Here is an 18676-nt window from a genome sequence, read left to right as displayed (position 1 = left end):
TTTTCCTATCTTTTATTAATGGCTATTTAAAATTTTAAATTAAAATATTTTTTTTAAATATTTTTTTAATTTTATTTATCAAATAATTCTTCTTGTCAGAAAACTATAAAATTTATATCTTATATTTAAGAAATTTTGTTTAAATAAATCAGTACTCTCTAATCTAATTATATATAATTAATATTTTATTTATTAATACAATAATATGCTTTGCGTCCACTATAAATAAATAAAAAACATTCTTTTATCTATACATTTTTTTTATTAAAAGCATACAAAAAAAAGAAATTGATTAATAAATTGAACTGGATTTAATTTTCTTTGTATTTTTAAATTCATATAAGGAGATACAATTCTAAAAACAAGTAAATTACAGTTTTATTATAATCATATTAATATATGAATAACTTTTATTGATTTATGATGAAATTCAATCTTCTTCTTCATCAAATTGCAATTTTCCACTTTTTAATTTATTCTATACATCAGTAAAACCACCTTCAAATTTTCCGTCAACGAAAATCATGGGAATGGTATCCCAATTAAGTTATTTGTAAAGCTCTTGCTTCTTTTCAGGATGCTTATCAGTGTCAATATATTCATACTTAACATTCAAGTTGGTGAAAAGCTTTTGTGCATTATTGCAGTAAGGACACCAGTCAGCTCCGTAGATTTATACTCTAGATTTAGTACTCATTTTATTAACTTTTTTAAAAGAAGAAGGAATTTGTATTTAATTTATTTTTAATATATTTTGATTTTATTCAGCGTTTTGTTCTTCTTAAAAACTTAACTTTGTGTTCTAGAATTCTTCTTTTTTATTGTAAGAATAATTCTAGATAAACATGATATGTAATTTGAAATATCCACTTAGTTATTAATTTTTAGAAACAAGAAAGAATAACGATAGAGAGAGATAAGTGAAAGTAGAAAAAAACAATATAGAAAAGAGAAATTGGTAAATAATGAATGAAGCATATATAAATTTAATGACTTAAACAAAATAGAGATTAAATACAAAGTTAACATAATAAACTTGTGATTTTTGGCATTACTTTTATGAGTAATAGTATTTATTTTTTCTATCATTCTTGCTTCTACTAAATTTAAATAGTATCTCTACTTTATAAATTTAAAATATAAATATGTTTTAGTTAATTTTAAGTATTGTTACCTTGAGGCACTGCGATGGTATTCTCCATATAAATTTTATCTATTTTCTGATGAGACTAGACGATTTTATTAATTGCCTGGAATTTGCTTTGCTTGTAAATCTTATCCTTGCTCACTAACTCTGCGAGATTCTTGTAAGGATTCAACCTTAAGATCATTTCTAAACAATTCATCTTCTGCCTTAGGATACATCTATCTGTTGTGTGCTTAGTTTTGGAATAACCCAGAGTCTGAGTCTGTTTGTGACATTTCCTAGGCCTAATAGTTACTGTTTTAATAATTTCCTTACTACTATGAGTATTAATTGATAGGATTTCTACGCTGTTGATTTTAAGTATTATAAGAAGGTTGAGAGTTTGGTTAATTTAAAAGATTTTAAGCAAAACGATCATTTGGAGATATTTTATTTTCTCTCATCTACTACCTTTACTACTCATAATATGAAGGATTCCTTTTTTACATGTCACTCTGGTGGAGTTAAGAAGATTGCGATTGGCCTTAGCGAGGATAACCATTATTAAATTATTCACTTTTATAACTATATTGACTAAACTAATTTTAGTAATATTACTATTATTACATTTATTACCTCTACAGTTATGTCTAGAATTAGTTTGAGCTTCTATGCTATTATTGTTTATGCTTCTAGATCTATTCATGGTATTCTTGTTCTTCTGTTACAACCTATTTAGTTACGAGATAGTAAACACTAGAATAGGAGTAGTTAAATTATTTGGTGATCTAGTTAATCACATATATCTTATTCCTTTTTTATGGGTCATAGTGTTGATTAAAGTACTCAAGTATTTTTTTTTATTCACTCACTGGAGCTACTTATATGCTTACTGTACCGTTCTCACTATTAGCAAAGCTGGGAGGTCTGCCTCTTGGCCTCGAAGATGTTTGTGAAGTGTTTTGGCTATTATAAGAGAAGTAGTTATTGTGCTTTTTCTTATGAATTAACTTTTTCTTTTTATCAGAATATTCTTCATCACTTGATCTAAAATCACTATCACTACTATTATCTGGTGGATCGTAATCTTCTTCCTAAAGTATTTTAAGTTAGTTTAATAAATTATTTCATATAAAAAAAATTTACATCAGATTATTGATCGTTCTTTTATTTTAACTCTTGCTACATACGTTATTATTAGTTAATTAATCTTTGCTTAAAAGGATGAGCATTAATCACAACTTTTTAGCAATAGCCAGACTCATCTTCCATTTGATTCTTATTTACTTGAACCATGTTATTTTTGTCTTATTGTCCATCTTAAAGTTTTTGGGCTTAGCCGTTTCCATAAAATTGGTCAACTTTATTTTAATTCAACTAACCATTTACATTTACTGCATTTTCAGTTTCCATATTGGGATTTTTATTAGTGTTTATTTAATCTTATTATTAAACTTAAGCATCATTTAGTTATTTTTCTTATGGATTCAATTAAGGTTGCATAGCAAGTGTTGCTGCAGCAACGCCAATCCTGCTAAATATTTAGTTTATGGTCTTTAAAATTTTTTAGTAAAGCTTTTCTTTCTCCCTTTAAGAATTAGCTTTATTTTCCCAATCAGTATTTTGAATACAATTTTCAAGGTAGGTGTCAAGTATCATCGAGAGAGTCTAAAGATTCTTAACATCTGAATTATTTACAACTTAGCTTTCCATTAAACTATATAGTAGAGGTGGGTACTTCTTAGTTTTTTTTAATTTTTTTATAATTTTTTTATATAATAAATTATATTTAAATTAATAATAAAATCCTTCCTAATTGTTTTAGCTGAATTTAAGCTAAAAATTATAGTAAGAAATTAAATTAAATATTTTCCCTCTAAATATTAGTTATTATTATTTATGGGTAAATTTTATAGTTTATAGCTAATTAATTGATTTATCAATAATAGGGGATGTTAAAATAATCAAAATTCTATAACAAAAGTCCTTTTTTAAACAAAACACTAAAAAATTTAAACTTTTAATGAACCCTCCCTCTTATTTCTAATATTTTGCTCAATTAAAAAAGTTAATAATTTTTTTATCAAAGCGAACTTAAAAAATAAATTTTATATTATTTTGTTTGAGACCGCTCACATTTTTTTATACATACATATACACAAACCATCTATAAATAATATCATTTGAAAAATTTTGAAAGTATTTTTGAATAATGTTTTTAAAAATTTAGTTAGATTTGTATGATAATCATTTTGATCCATTTATTTTAAATATACCTATTATGATTCGTAATATATTAAACAAAAACCTTTAATTATATGATTTCGATTCAAAATCTTATTAAAGATAACAATTATAACATAGAAAAAATATAAAAAGAAATCTTTTAGAAATTTTGATAAGTTTTAATGAAAGTCTCACTTCTTAGTTAGTTAACTAATTGAAAATTTTAAATTATGCTCCTTTGAAATAATTATTAATTAATTAATTAATTTAGGATTTTCAATATTTTCTTCAATTGAAATTGTATATAGTTTCTATCCAATTAGTTCCATCAAATACAAGTAATTTCTTTTTACTGTAAATTGAACTTTATCCTTACCCAACAGAGTTATCAATATTTTATAAACATATTATCTTGTTATTGTGAATTATTGGGTTTGATGTAAAAGAACCAGCTGAAGGTAGAGGGATGTAGTCAAATCTGTTTAAAACATGCATTATATTTTATTAATTGTTGGTTTTTTCTTTTTTGATATTAAAACAAAAGCTTGATTTTTACATTTTCTTTTCTAGCTATCCTCCAAATACAAAGATAGTGGAATCATTTATCTAAATAGCTCCACTGTTAAAGAATAGGGCAAACATTTTTTAAGGTCCTATGCTATGAATTCCTGTAATGTCTTCATGCATTAAATTTATTATTTACCAATAATTCTACTAAATGTCATAACGTTCAACATAGTTATTATTTTACACTTAGCCTGGTCCTATTCCACCAAATTTATATAAGTAATTATTTCCAAAAGTGCAAACTGAAGATGAAAAAGCTGAGTAGTTTAGATTTGCAATAGCTTTCCATTTATTTTGTACTAGATCATATTTTTCACACTCAGAACATGCTAATCCATCTCTTTTACCTCCAATAACATATATGAATTTGTCGACATAAACAGCAGCAAAAGAGCTTCTAGCATAAATCATACTTTATCTTTCAGTAAATTTTTCTTCTGTATAATCATATTTAAAAACCTTTTCAGTATCACTATTTCTTAAGATTCCTCCAATCATATAGATATCTCCTCTAGGTGTTATGACTGTTCTACCTTAATCTGCTATAAATTCATTGATAGATACTTCATTTCTAAGTTCAAAAGTAGTTGCATCTATCATATAAAGTTTTTTATTCTAGTAATTATAATAAGGTATTATTTTATGAGGACAACCACTCTCATAATAGCTGTTTTAATTAATTTCTATTTAAGCAATTTAAGATTCATCAGCAGCATAAAATGAGTTCTAATTACTTTACATATATTTATTATCAAAACTAGGATCAGTATCTACATGGTCTGGAAAGCTTGTATTAATTTCCTCTTGATATTTACTCTTATTCTCTTAAACTATTTTATTATTTTTTTAAATTTTAATATTCAGATAAATAAAGACATATAAAATTAATTAATTAAATGCATGAATTTATTATTGCTTTAATCAAATTAGTAAATAATTAAAATATTTTATTTAATTAATTCTTTTATTAAAATTTAAATTAAAAAAATCCTTTCTATTATTTTTTATTAACAAAAAAATTTTTTATCTAATTCAACAATTTAGTCTTAGAAATTAAAATTTGTATTTTTAAAATAAAATAAACTGTTTTGTTAAATAAACTATTGAAAAAAGATAATTTTTTTAATTTATTTTTGTAAGAAATAATTTACTTGGTGACTGATTTGCAATTAGTGATTGTTGAGGTTAGCTTATAGCTTGTTAATTTAGTTATTCTTATTAATCATAGAATATGTATTAACCTAACCGTATATATTAAACCAAATCTGTTTTTAACATTCTAATTTTGCTTTCTTCAACAATAATATCAATAGATTAACGTTATTATATATTCAAGATATCCTAAACTTAAATTTCTATATCATTCAGCTATCCATTTAAATCTAAATTTTATACCTACAGTAAAAAAAATAAAATTTTTAGATATTATTTATTAAAAAATTTTATTTAATTTTATTCTATTTAAATATTTTATTTTTTAAAAACTAATTTTATGTTGATTTGAATTATAATTTTATTTATTTTTGTAGCATCTTAAATCTTTATATAGATACTTGCTATGTAAAATTAATTTTCTTTTTAATCTTAATAGTAGATTAAATATTTTTAAATTATAAACTTTAAATTATGATTTTAGATTAAATTCATTTAACTAGCTATTTATTTATTATGCTAAATTAAATTAAGAATTTACTTCGTTGAAAGCATCGATTTAAGCAGCGGTACCCTCCATTTTTGCAGACATTATCTCTATTTCATCAGACATTAATGATAACCTATCTTAGATATACTTGATTTTTTCGTCTTTTTCAATCATAGCAGAAACTCTAGCCCTATATTTATCTAAAAGCTGATCAAAGTAGCTATTAACCTAATATATTATAGTATCTCTAACAGTATTTATCTTTTTTATACCTTCATCAGACTCATCTAAATTCTAATTTTAAATTAAATCTTCAATCTAATCGTAGAGTTAATCTATATTGTTTTTGATTTCCATTAATTTTTATTTGCACTTAACCTTAACGCTCTTAATAGACTAAAGGTCAGGATAAGTACTATTTTACTTATGGAATTATGTATGCCTTTCCATACAATCAGGACAAAGTGCTCTCATACAATCTTTACTCATGCAAAAATTAGTATAATTTTCTTCTTGATGGTCCTTACACTTAACAGGGCGTATATTTCTCGTTATTGATGTTATCATTTGCTAAGATTCTTTATATGAATTCTCATCTTCCCTTGAAAGTATCCTACTCATTAATAAATATATTTGTTAAATCAATAATTTTTATATTTTGTTTTAATGTGTTAATTAAATCTTTACAAAACTATATAAATATCGCTTGGATTAAATTGGATGATTAAAATTATTATAATAAATAATCTAATTATTTTGTTAAAAATAATATTTTACTTTTTATATTAATTCATTTTAAAGTTGAATTTTTTACTAATTTAATACATACTTTTTAACATAAATAAATTTTAAAAAATTTCTATTACTTTTTAAATAAATTTTTTTTCAAAATAAAGAAATATTATATTTAAAGTAAAGGAACAATTAATTACTAGATATTCAACTTTCTCTAACCTATAAACCTTTAGAGACCTACAATTAGACCTTCATTCTTCATGAAAAAATAATCAGAATTTCAATAAAATAAAAAATATTAAAAAATAATATTAATAAAACAATAATACTGTTACAGAATGTTTTCTATTTATTTTAAATGCATATTTTATCAATTTTTTTTATGACTTAAAAACAAATTTTTTTACAAATTTCTTTATTTAAACACATTTGAAATAATTAGGTATATTATTAATTAATTAAAGTAAATAAGTAAGCGTATCTTAGATTTCAGATCTTTATTTAAGATAATAGTAGTAATAATAAATAGTTTTAAAATATTGAAGGAAATAATAATTTATGATAGCATTAGTCTAATTTATTGTCATATTTATTGGTATTTTATTCTCGAAGCATTACTTCAATAAGATTATTGAGAAATCTAAGGAAGAATTAGAGGAAAAAAAGCAAGAAAAGCTAAAACTGCAACAAGAATACGAACTTAGATTAAAATAAAAGAGAGCAGCAGATAAAACACCTTATGAATTAAAACTTGAAGAAATAGAAAAACAAGAAACAGAAATATAAAATCTTTAAAAAGAATCTGAACAATATAACAGCACAGATAGTTATGTTAAATTTTCTAAAATTTAAAGATAAATTTTGAAAATTAAGTAATAATTAGAAAAAGAAAAGCAATTATTAGAAGAACTAAAAATTTTGAATGATAGTGTTTGCAACACAAATAAAGAAAAAGAATGCTCTTAGGAGGAGATTCAGTTGAAATAAAAGTAAGAAGAATTAACTAAAAAAATAGAATAATTAGTCTCATGCGAATCTAATACTAAATAAAAAGAAAGAGTTATTAATGGTGCTATGCCTTTATTTTTTATCTTTATCTTTTATAATTTTCCTATTGTTCTTAATTTTGATATTTCCAAAACACTTTGGCCTCTTAGTATTATAATATCAGATATTGAAGGAAATAATAGTTTTTTTAGCAAAACAATTTGGGTATTTATCTGCTTTAGAGTTGTTTCTATAGTCATAGAATTTTATTCTAAAAAATAAATTGTTAATCAAAATGATAAAAAACAGAATTGATATGTTTACTTAATAATCCATATACTATTTACAACAACTGTATGCTTTTATTTAAAAAATTGTATTACTAATTAAAAAAATTCAAATTTTTTATAATTCACCTAAATATTTATTAATTTCAATTAATTTTTCAATTCATAGAGAACTCTTGTAAATTTAAAATATTTTTATATACTAATTAAATATTATATATATAATTTTATTAGCTCTTGACCACCTACAGTTTTGAAATAGATAAGGGGCATGTATAATTTTTATATCTTTTTTTAATAGATTTTTTAATAATAAGAGCAGGTAGAGTTTTGTTTGATCAATATTCATATATAGACGCTTAAAGATATTTATCAATTCATTAAGTGATTTGAATATGTATTTCTGATATTATTTTTGAGAAAATAAAAATAAAACAAAACACTTTTATAAACTTAAATTAATTTTCATGGGAAACAAAAAGTCAAGCGAAAATTCACAAAAACCTTTCGAAGTCCAAATAGGAGTTAGGTTATCTGCATCTATAAAAGAGTTACTTAAAGAAGTACCCTAAGATGTACACCCCATAAAAAAATAAATATATAAAGAAGCTCTTTCAAGGCTTAACTAATAAGATAAAGAATAGATCATGATTTATATAAAATGCAATTAAAACACTGTGATATCTCAAGTTTTATATAATGAAATTAAAATATAAATGATGGATGGACCATATAATTACAAATCTGATTTCAATTCTTAATAGTAACCCACAAAAAGTTGGTATGTAAACTTTTCTGACAAAAACCTCTTTGGTTTTTATCATACTCCTCTATTTGCGTAAGATGAAGTTTAATGCTGCTAATTTCCTCTACTTCCTTACATTAAATAATATATTCAAGCTTATTCTAAATAAGAAGAAGGTTATTTTCCTGTTACTAGAGTAGGAATGAACTCCTATCCTATTTTAGTATTAAATTGCTAATATTTATGCTATGTAGATCTCTTAAAAAAAAATAAAAACTACCCGTACGGAATTTATGGCAATAACTTTGAAAAATTGAAAAAAGAAGATGTTAATGAATTTTTTAGTTTCCCAAAATTGGAAGAAACTAAAAACCTAATCAATCTAATTTGCATGTCAGCCTTATCAATTTTTAGTTAAAAGGGTTAATCTAGAGAATATACAGAAGCTGAAATTGTATATACATTTGAAACAGTTTATAGAGCATTTTATTCAGCTGTTTAAGAATCAAAAAGTAACAATTAAAATGTATATGTAGTAATAAACACAGGAAATTGGGGAAGTGGCGCATTTGGTAACAATTTAGTATTTACTGTATTAGTTTAGTTAGCTGCAGCTCATTTGGCTAAAGTAAATTGCCTTAATTATTATCCATTTGATGATTAAGGAAAATATGGTTATCAGGAAGGTTATAAATTGTTCCAAATCTTTATAAAACAAATGCAATAAAACCAAGTTGAACTTTCTTTACAGTTCTAATTAAACTTTATTTAATTTTGCATAAATTAAAAATTTACTTGGGGTAGTTCAAATGGATTTTGAATTAGAAAGAACAATAAAACTAATATTCTAACATCTTACTAAATCTAAAATTTATCAAGATATTAATTATGCTTATAATTTTTTTATCATAAAATTTAATTCAGTTTTGTGTTATGTTTTAGTACTAATTAAATAAACTTTTACATTAACAAATCAGATCAAGAAATAAAAAATGAATTTTTTAAATTAAAATTTATATATTTTCAAGACATTATTAATAATTAAATTTTCTCATTAAAAATTACATAAAAATGCTAATTTAATTTAAATTATTTATAAATTAATATAAAAACTTCTTTTTTAATTTATCTATTTTTATTTTTATATCTTTATCAAAAATCAAAATCTCAAAAATTTAAAAAATATATTTTTTATTAAAAAGGATTTAAAATGTTAAAAATTCTTATAATGTATAAATATTTTAATTTTAGATTATTTAAAATACATTAATAAAATTTTTTAAATCATGTAAATTAATTTAAGTTAAATTTCATAATGAAAAAGCGGCTGATTGCAATAGTTTAACTATTTGTATTTTTTTATTGTGTAATAAGTAATATACATACAAATAAAACTTAACACAAAATTAAATTGTTAAAAATCTTAAAAAAATAAAATGTTCACTCTATATTACTTAGTTCTTTTTTTATTTGATCTGTTATTTTTATAAATATTTAATCGAAGCTATATCTCCATCCGTCATCTGATTTTTTTATCTTTTAGTATAAACGACCTTCTCTATGGACATCTAATTGCTTAACCTTAATTAAGACTTCATCTGCTTATTAACGGCCTTCAGTTTCTAATACTAAAAGATAGAGAGCAGCCCACGAATCCATTATTTCAGGTCTTTCAAAGGTTGATTTCTCAATCCATTTACGTGCTTTATCCATTTTACGTTCTTTCCAAAATAATTTGGCAACAGAAACGTTCACATATGGATCTTATCTACATTTTTCCAAGGCTTCAGAAGTTTTTTTCTTACGAGTAGCCTTAGGCTCTAATTCGATAGCATAAGACCATAATTGAGTATAATCAGGACACTCCTTTAAAGCACGGGCTAGCATATATCTAGCTCCTTTTTTATTTTCAGCTTCTATTTCTAATTATACTGCAGTGCACCAAAGTTCGGGATTTTTGGGGAGCTTAACACGGAATTTTTCAAGAACAGGACGAGCACGAGCAAAGTATTTATGATTTATTTCCAGTTCTACATACTTTTGAATCAAACTAACACTCATGGGATTAAAACGTAGCCCTTTTTCATAGACTTAACGAGCTTATTCAATTGATTTATGAGCATAAGCTATTTTAGCAGATAAGATAAATATCTTTTCACAATTTGGGAATGCTCCCATTGCATTTTAAGATTCTTAGAAAGCCTTTTGTAAAGCACCTGTTTAATATTCCAATTTAAGTAGACTAAGGTAAACTTAGTGTGTTGGGTTATTTTTTCTTGCTTTGTAAACTAATTCCCTTGCTTGATCTATCTCTTCATTCTTCTTAAGATATTTAATAGATAAGACAAGGATTTGTTAGCTTTCAGGTAAATTTTCTTATGATTCTTAGAGCAATTTTTATATTTCTGCCTTTTGTGCAGTAATTTATTAATTCATTTGAGCTTCTTCATCTACTGTAGATGGAGTTTCAATATTTTTTTCGCTGTGATTTTATAATTATGCCTACTCTATGACTTTGTTGGCTTCTTACCAATGGAACTTGATTCTTTAAATCCAAAAACTCTCATATTTAGGATGCTGAGTTGTAGCTTCCTTGTACAAGCGTTTTAGATTATCTTTATCTTTTCCTGTATTCTATTCAAAGTCGATTGTTGCTTGAAAAAGGTCAATATTGTCAGGTTTGAGTGCTTCAATACCAAATTCATAAATGGCACGTCCTGTTCCAATACAAGTTCCTTCAATCATATTCTTTGCTTCTTCCTTAATGATACGTTCTTTATCAGATTTATCATGAACGTTATGAAGAACGATAGCTTAAACAATAGCTATACAAGTATTTAAATTTCCTGATTTTTCACAGTATGCTGCTTCTTTTAGCCAGTCTTCTTTTACAATATTGATATTTTTGCTTGAAAAATATTTGATTGCATTTTATAACACCTTTGTGATAGTTTCCTAAGGTTATCCTTGAGATTCTTCTAATTTAGCAGCGTTAACCCAAATTGACAATTCTTAAGGGTGAATTTTACGTGCCTTATTTAAAACAGCTTTTGCATTTTCGTATGTTTCCAGTTTAGCAAGAGCTAACCACATATCTAAGTCATCAGGAATACATTCTACAGCCTTATAAAGAAGAATTTTTGCTTCCTTTTAGCTTTCTTCGTATTCAATAAGCTTCTTCCAAAGTCTTGGTTAATCAGGGATATGTTCAAGTGCTTTCTTTAAAATTTTAACCTTCATCTCACGATTACTTTCTAAATCTGCAGCTGCTAACCAAATTTTTAAGCTCTTAGGAAGTATAGTAGCTGCTTTAGCAAGCAGAGCACGAGCTTTTTCAGGAGTTTCTAAACGAGCTATTTCTACCCATATTTCATCAGATGTCTCACAGTGTGGTAAGCCCTAATAAAGAACATTACGAGCTTCCTAAATTTTACCATCTAACTCTTCAACACGAGCAACACTGATCCAACCAACTGGATTTTTCGGATCAGTTTTAACAAAACTCTTCATCAAATTACGAGCACGTTTAAAATCACCAATATCTGCTGAAGAATTCACAAGTTATGAATTTAAACTAGTTAAGTAACCTGACTTATCAACTGTAGAAATACCACTAACTTGATCTGAAGATTTATCCAATCTTGAAGTAAAAATAGTCTAGTTGGCTTTACCAATATCGTTGATGTTATGAGGAGTTTGGAGACCAGTTACATCTAAAGAAGTGCTAAATGAACCTTCCGATCTTGCGCTCTAAATAATATGGTCTGGAACAGGAGTGTATTTTTCATTTTTACTCTTTTTAATAGTGTAGTCTTAGACTTCAGGAATAGCATTCCATTCATCATAAGTAATACCACCCAAATCACGCTTAAGATCTGCGAATTAAAATGCTACAGATGGGTTCTTTTCTAAATTTTTTTTGGCTTCCTCTTACTATTTTTTTTCTATGTATTTAATACGACGACCTGCCATAAAATTATCAATTTTGTTGTATTCTTCTTCTGCTTGTCTATCTTCATCATCTTATTTATCATTAGCAAATATATTTTCCTGATAACCACTCCAGGAATCATAAGAACTATAATTTGCAGGACCAATATCTGAACGAGTGATAAAACCTACTGCACCTCTTGCCAAACCTGCTACGTAATTTGGAGGAGGTGGACCAAAATCAGTTTTAGCGTAATAGCTTTTATTACTCATCTTATTTTATTTATTTCAAATAGCTAAAATAAAAAAAATAATTATCAATAATAACTGATATTGTTATTTTCTTCTATTAATTTCCTTTCAATCGTAAATCTATTAACAAAGTGAATATCTAAAATGCGATAAGATTAAAAATAAATATTAATTAAAATAGTGAATTTTTTTGTGTCTACTTATTAATATTATTCAAACAAAAAAAAACAAAAATGAACCAAAAAGACTTTGTAAATTAAAAAATAAAATCAACTCTAAAAATCAAAAAGTAAAAAATTCTTAAAAAAATAAAAAAAATAAAAAAAATAAATTGTAAATTAATAAAAATTATAAGAAAATTTGAGATAAAAGTGTTAAATATTCTTTAACAATTAATTTGAGTATTTTTTTTTCTCTTTGTTGATGTTGTTTGATTTTGTATTAATTAATATTTTTATTTTTTTATTTTAATGATTTTTATTTTATTTAATTTAATTTTAATTAGTTTTTTTTATTTAATTTATTTTATTTATTTTTTTAATTTTTTATTTATTTTTCAAAATAATTAATTGAGTCTGTGTGCTAAATTTTATTAATATAATATTAAATTTTAATTAGATTAGAGATCTTTGAATCAAAATCAGCTGTTAATATTTAAATTTGTTGGGAAATAAAACTAGGTAATAGAAGAAGCGGAATAAGAGGGTCCGGTACGAGAGATTTTACAGGGTTTTTGCTTTGATAATTTTTATAGCAATTTTAATTTGAGCATTTTTTTAAAAAACTTAAAAATCAGCTTCTGTGACTTTTATTTTATGCTCTCCTGTGGGAATTATAGCTTAAGATGATTTAAAAATAGATAAAGATATGGATTCGATTTTTATGCCTATGATAAATTAGAATTTTGTTCTAACATTAAGTGATCGAAAACAATTCTAAATAGCAAACTTAGCTTCAAAAATTATGCCGAGCTAAGTGAAAGAAATGGGGTTTCATCTTTCTGTTTGCTTTAGAATTGAAGTGGATGGCAATTATTCATTAAAAACTTATTTTCTTTATATATTTTAGTCATCTTAAACGGTGAATTCACCGATCTCTCTCTTTTAATAATTATTTGGTGACTAATAATTTTTTTAAAATTTTATTAATTATTTAATTATTTTCTTTGATAATTTAAGTTAAGCTTTTCTAAATTTTGAATTTTTTTCTTCAGCAATAAAAATAAATAAGTTCCCCAGCTAATTAATCTAGAAACACATAATAATATTGGAAATGTTATATTTAATCACTAGATTCTAAGAAAATAGTAATTTATATAATTAAATAAATAAATTAGGTCATTTATTTATAAATGATTTTTAATATCCACGTTAAAATTAAATAAGATAGTGACTTACATATAAAACTTGTTTAATAATATTATTAAAACTAAAATTCAAAATTAATCCAAATCTGAGAAACAATTAATTAAATATTTGCTTTAAAAAAATAGTAAATAAATACTTTATAAGAATATAAATAATAAAATTAACAAATATTTTGATTATATTAAACAAAAAGATAATATTTATTTTTGATAAATCTAGAAAAGATATCAAAAAAATTATTCATTTAGTTATTATATAAATATAACAATTATAATCGAGAAAGAACTTAGTCTTAACAAATAAATGATAACAGTTAAAGGAGATATTTTAAAAGTAAAAACTACTTACGAAACATCCCCAAATATTGCATTAGTTAAATATTGGGGTAAGTTTGACGAAGAGTACATTCTTCCTCTGAATAGCTCTACAGGCATTACCCTAAGCACAGAAGATCTTCAAACTAGAACTACAATTACTTTGACAAATAAGTATAAAGATATCAAGTTCCTTCTCAACGGATAGCCTCACCCTGTTTCTGGACGCCTAAAAAAGATCTTAAAATTCTTCGAAGACAAAGCTCTTGCAGCTCTTGGAGAAGAGTTAGTTCCTCTTTAGGAAGGAGAAAGCTAAGATACCAAAAGAAAAACTTTGAAAGAATTCTTAAATGGTGACTTAAGCTAATTGAAACTAAAAATAAAATCAGTAAATTCTTTTCCTACAGCAAGTGGATTGGCTTCAAGTGCTTCAGGTTTAGCTGCACTTTCAGTATGTCTTTTCGATGTCTATCATATGAAAGAAGAGTATGAATTTTAAAGAAGTGTAATAGCTCGTCTTGGAAGTGGTAGTGCTTCTCGCTCAATTTATGGTGGCTTAGTAGAATGGACTGGAGTACCTCATTAATACTTACAAAAAAAGTTTGAAAGCAAAAATAATGAAATTTAATTATCAGAGTAGGAATATGAGCAGTTATCCAAATTATGTATTGCTAAATAAACTCACAATGAAACTTTCTTTGAAGATTTAGATGTATTTGTCGTTGCTTACTCATTTGAATCAAAAGAAGTTCCTTCAACCTCAGGTATGTTACAAAGTACTTAAACATCTGAGCTTCTTAAGTACCGTGCTTTAAATACTGCTCATGTCCATATTGCAGGAGTAAAAAAGGCAATCGAAGAAAAAAATTATAATGAACTAGCTCGTTTAGTTAGATTGGACTCTAACCAATTCCATGCAGTGTGCCTTGACACAACTCCCCCAATATTCTATTTAAATGACTTTAGCAAAAATATGATAAACTTTATACATCAACTTGATTCTGCATTAGAATATCACGTGGCTTATACTTTTGATGCAGGTCCTCATGCAGTTCTCCTTGTACACAAAAACCACACTACCTAAGTACTCAGAGCTATTTATGAAGCCTTCTCAATTAATGATATGAGTTCATTAAGCTAAAGAGCATAATAAACTTTAAAGCAAGCAATGTAAAGCGAATTACCTGAAAGCATTTAAAAAATAATATAAACTAACAAACCTAAAATAACTACAACACCTTCTTACATTATTCATACAAAGGTAGGAAAAGGTCCCACAAAAATATGATGAAAAATGAATTGTATCGAATTATAAGTTATTCATATTTTATTTTTATAATGAAATCAGCAAAAAATATTAAATAAAAGTTAAATGAACAAAGTATAACATTAAGAAAATGATAACAAATATAAATATATTTATTTTTTCTCTACAATACTTTATTCAAATTAAATTTTAAAACTTTTTTCTATTGGAATAAATTATTTAATTAAAAAAATTTTAAATATTTTATATGATACTTTAAATTATATTGAATAAAATTAAAATTTTCAAATTAAAAAAAGCTTTAGAAAACGACAAAGCTTGTATGTATTTTTTTTCTTAAAATATTTTTTAATATTTATAAAAATTACATAGAAATACGTATGGAAAAATGTATAATTAAATTTAAAATAACTTCTTGCAAATATTTTTCAATAAATTAACTATGTATGTCTTTTATTTATAAAAATAGAGATAAATATTTATTTCTTTTATTTCTTAAAAGATTTTGGAAGATATACATCAAATACAAACTTATGAAGATTTAGTGTAAAATATTTGGTTTTGATTAATTGGTTATTTATCAAGATTCTGTCTGATATTTTAATTAATCAATATTCTGAAAAGTATTCTGCTAAATTATTTTATTTATCATTATTATTTGCTTTATTTAAGTTGTTACTATTCATATTATTTGCTTAGTTTTATTATTAAGAAGGTAGCTATTAAAATCCTTAATTTTAGTACTACTATTACTGATTAATATTTTAAATATTTTGTTAATTCATTTAGTTGCTATTGTTGTTAGTGAAATCATCACCATCAAATTAATTCATATCCAATAAATCTATGTTTTCATGAGGATAGTCTACATGATCTTTAATATCACTAGAGTTAATACCTGGTTTTTACAACTATTCGAATTCAGGTTTATCTAAACTTAGTAAATCAAATTATTTATTTAGATTTTTTTATTACTAGTCTTGTTTATTATCATTGTTGCTTGCAGGGGCTTTTAAAGATTCTTCTAAAGCTTTCTTCATTTACTGCTCAAATTCTTCATCATTATCATCTATTTAATAGAGTGCATTCTATACATCACCATGATTTCCTATTTTTCTTGAATTCAAATTATAATTTTCGAATTCAGGTATGTTAGAACTACTCTCTTATTTTTATTTATTATTTTATTAGGGAACTAAAAACTCAACCTAGAGAGTGTTATAGAAGAAAATTCCAACAGAGTCAAGCATAAATTGGGGACGTTAAGAGTTGTGATCTCCTTCTACCATAATTAAGTTTTTATCTCCTGCATATTCCTTATGAAGTGCCTTAGTATGTTCCGGAGATATAAAGTTATCATCTTTTGCTGCAACAAATAAAGCTGGAATAAAAGCTTTAGAAACATGATTTTTTAAGGGGTTGAGATCGTTAATATCAAATTTTGCTTTTGATGATATAGTGCTCTTAATCATCGCTAATGCAGCTGACATTACAAACTTAGGAATTTTAGTGTATTACTTGCAAAGATCTTCTGCCAATTATCTAAGGCTTGAAAATGCTGAATCAAGGACAAGACCTGCAATAGAAGGATCTCTGTCTGCATGCATCAAAGCAGTTACTGCACCCATACTTCTTCCTATAAATCAAAATTGTAATTTTAAATTACCTACAAAGCCAAATGTAAGTTTTTATATTATTTGCCAAATAGTTATGAAAAAGAAAATTTAAAACTTAATATATTGAACTTTTATACTTTTTGTTTTGCTTAAAATAAAATAATTTCTATTTTAAACATATTTATTTATTTATTTCTTTCATTCATTCATTAACTACTTTTAATGCATTTCTTTTAAACTAAATTCCTAATTTTTTAGAATGTTTTAATCCCAAATTAGATTAACAAATTACCCCATAATCCAATAGATGAAACCGTTCCACTTGATCTTAAATGATTTACAATTGTATCTACATCTTCCCTTTCATACCATCCTAAAGATATATATTCTCCATCAGATAAACCGCATCCTGCAAAATCAAAAGAAAACAATGTTATATTCTAAGGAAGAAGAACTTTTAAACAGTTCAAACTTTCCATTCTTGAAGAACTGTTTCCGTGCAAATAAATGACACATGGGAGTTCTTTGCATGGACGTTTAAGAGGCTCGAAATGTGAGCATTTAAGAGTTAATCCTTACTTATTTTTAATATCTATATCTGTTCTCTTTACTCTAACTCCACTAATTTTAAATTCAGTAGGACCTAGTTTTATAAATTGTAAATTAGAATTTATCTCTTAATTTTATTATTGCTACCTAATTCTTCTATGGTATATTCATCACGCGGAGGTCTAATAATGGCCTTCCATAAATCAGAATATCCACCTTTTAAATTTCCTAACATTTTTAATAAATATTATAAGGAGTTTTTAATTATTTGTAATTTTTGTTTCCTGATAAAGTTTATCTGAATATACTATTTTCTTATTGTTTAAAGCAAAATTTGTTAAAATATAAAAAATTAAAACCAAAAAATATAAATTAATTAGATTGTTATGAGAATAGTTGTGATAGATGTAAAAGTTTATGAATAGGGTTTATTAGAGTGAATAATTCTAAATTTTGATTTTGTCTTATCATTATTTTTTCAAAAATAAGCAAATCATATTTTATAGTAATTTATTAAGTATATTAATTTTTTTTCTATTTCAATAAATTATTTTAAAAATATGTTTTTAGTTTTTTTATATTTAGCTATAAGCAAACATAAGTTATCTATAAATAAGATATATTTTTTTGTTTTTTTCAAGATAAATCTGACAATGGGGTTGGGGTTGGGGTTGGGGTTGGGGTTGGGGTTGGGGTTGGGGTTGGGGTTGGGGTTGGGGTTGGGGTTGGGGTTGGGGTTGGGGTTGGGGTTGGGGTTGGGGTTGGGGTTGGGGTTGGGGTTGGGGTTGGGGTTGGGGTTGGGGTTGGGGTTGGGGTTGGGGTTGGGGTTGGGGTTGGGGTTGGGGTTGGGGTTGGGGTTGGGGTTGGGGTTGGGGTTGGGGTTGGGGTTGGGGTTGGGGTTGGGGTTGGGGTTGGGGTTGGGGTTGGGGTTGGGGTTGGGGTTGGGGTTGGGGTTGGGGTTGGGGTTGGGGTTGGGGTTGGGGTTGGGGTTGGGGTTGGGGTTGGGGTTGGGGTTGGGGTTGGGGTTGGGGTTGGGGTTGGGGTTGGGGTTGGGGTTGGGGTTGGG

The 18676-nt window shown here is 25.4% G+C and overlaps 9 protein-coding genes across 9 annotated transcripts; 4 read left to right on the top strand and 5 right to left on the bottom strand. All coding sequences in view use genetic code 6, as the record gives it.

Moving 5' to 3' along the window:
• Positions 1–430: 430 nt before the first annotated feature.
• TTHERM_00849270 (glutaredoxin) lies at positions 431–697 on the bottom strand (the record flags this gene model as incomplete). Its single annotated transcript, XM_001019229.3, has 1 exon — positions 431–697. The coding sequence occupies one exon, from the start codon at positions 695–697 to the stop codon at positions 431–433; it is 267 nt and encodes an 88-aa protein (XP_001019229.2).
• Positions 698–1085: 388 nt separating this feature from the next.
• TTHERM_00849260 (hypothetical protein) lies at positions 1086–2839 on the bottom strand (the record flags this gene model as incomplete). Its single annotated transcript, XM_001019228.4, has 3 exons — positions 1086–1122; positions 1175–2220; positions 2273–2839. The coding sequence occupies 3 exons, from the start codon at positions 2837–2839 to the stop codon at positions 1086–1088; spliced, it is 1650 nt and encodes a 549-aa protein (XP_001019228.4).
• Positions 2840–3640: 801 nt separating this feature from the next.
• Positions 3641–6182, bottom strand: TTHERM_00849250 (kelch motif protein; the record flags this gene model as incomplete). Its single annotated transcript, XM_001019227.2, has 3 exons — positions 3641–4749; positions 5071–5314; positions 5613–6182. 3 exons carry the CDS (start codon positions 6180–6182, stop codon positions 3641–3643), a joined length of 1923 nt encoding a protein of 640 aa, XP_001019227.2.
• A 672-nt stretch (positions 6183–6854) lies between these two features.
• On the top strand, positions 6855–7598 carry TTHERM_00849240 (transmembrane protein, putative; the record flags this gene model as incomplete). Its single annotated transcript, XM_001019226.3, has 1 exon — positions 6855–7598. One exon carries the CDS (start codon positions 6855–6857, stop codon positions 7596–7598), a length of 744 nt encoding a protein of 247 aa, XP_001019226.1.
• Positions 7599–8037: 439 nt separating this feature from the next.
• Positions 8038–9135, top strand: TTHERM_00849230 (poly (ADP-ribose) glycohydrolase; the record flags this gene model as incomplete). Its single annotated transcript, XM_001019225.1, has 1 exon — positions 8038–9135. The coding sequence occupies one exon, from the start codon at positions 8038–8040 to the stop codon at positions 9133–9135; it is 1098 nt and encodes a 365-aa protein (XP_001019225.1).
• Positions 9136–9755: 620 nt separating this feature from the next.
• On the bottom strand, positions 9756–12518 carry TTHERM_00849220 (Pre-mRNA splicing factor, putative; the record flags this gene model as incomplete). Its single annotated transcript, XM_001019224.1, has 1 exon — positions 9756–12518. The coding sequence occupies one exon, from the start codon at positions 12516–12518 to the stop codon at positions 9756–9758; it is 2763 nt and encodes a 920-aa protein (XP_001019224.1).
• A 212-nt stretch (positions 12519–12730) lies between these two features.
• On the top strand, positions 12731–13618 carry TTHERM_00849210 (transmembrane protein, putative; the record flags this gene model as incomplete). Its single annotated transcript, XM_001019223.1, has 4 exons — positions 12731–12786; positions 13116–13177; positions 13294–13416; positions 13566–13618. 4 exons carry the CDS (start codon positions 12731–12733, stop codon positions 13616–13618), a joined length of 294 nt encoding a protein of 97 aa, XP_001019223.1.
• A 549-nt stretch (positions 13619–14167) lies between these two features.
• TTHERM_00849200 (mevalonate diphosphate decarboxylase) lies at positions 14168–15466 on the top strand (the record flags this gene model as incomplete). The annotated part of the gene is made up of 1 exon (XM_001019222.3): positions 14168–15466. One exon carries the CDS (start codon positions 14168–14170, stop codon positions 15464–15466), a length of 1299 nt encoding a protein of 432 aa, XP_001019222.1.
• A 587-nt stretch (positions 15467–16053) lies between these two features.
• On the bottom strand, positions 16054–17845 carry TTHERM_00849190 (alpha/beta superfamily hydrolase; the record flags this gene model as incomplete). The annotated part of the gene is made up of 3 exons (XM_001019221.1): positions 16054–17081; positions 17354–17704; positions 17758–17845. The coding sequence occupies 3 exons, from the start codon at positions 17843–17845 to the stop codon at positions 16054–16056; spliced, it is 1467 nt and encodes a 488-aa protein (XP_001019221.1).
• Positions 17846–18676: the final 831 nt, after the last annotated feature.

The sequence above is a fragment of the Tetrahymena thermophila genome (assembly GCF_000189635.1).
Source record: "Tetrahymena thermophila SB210 genomic scaffold scf_8254588, whole genome shotgun sequence".
Classification (NCBI taxonomy): Eukaryota; Ciliophora; class Oligohymenophorea; order Hymenostomatida; family Tetrahymenidae; genus Tetrahymena; species Tetrahymena thermophila.
The sequence above is the reverse complement of the archived record's forward strand: the minus strand, read 5'-3'. Positions and strand labels throughout refer to the sequence as shown.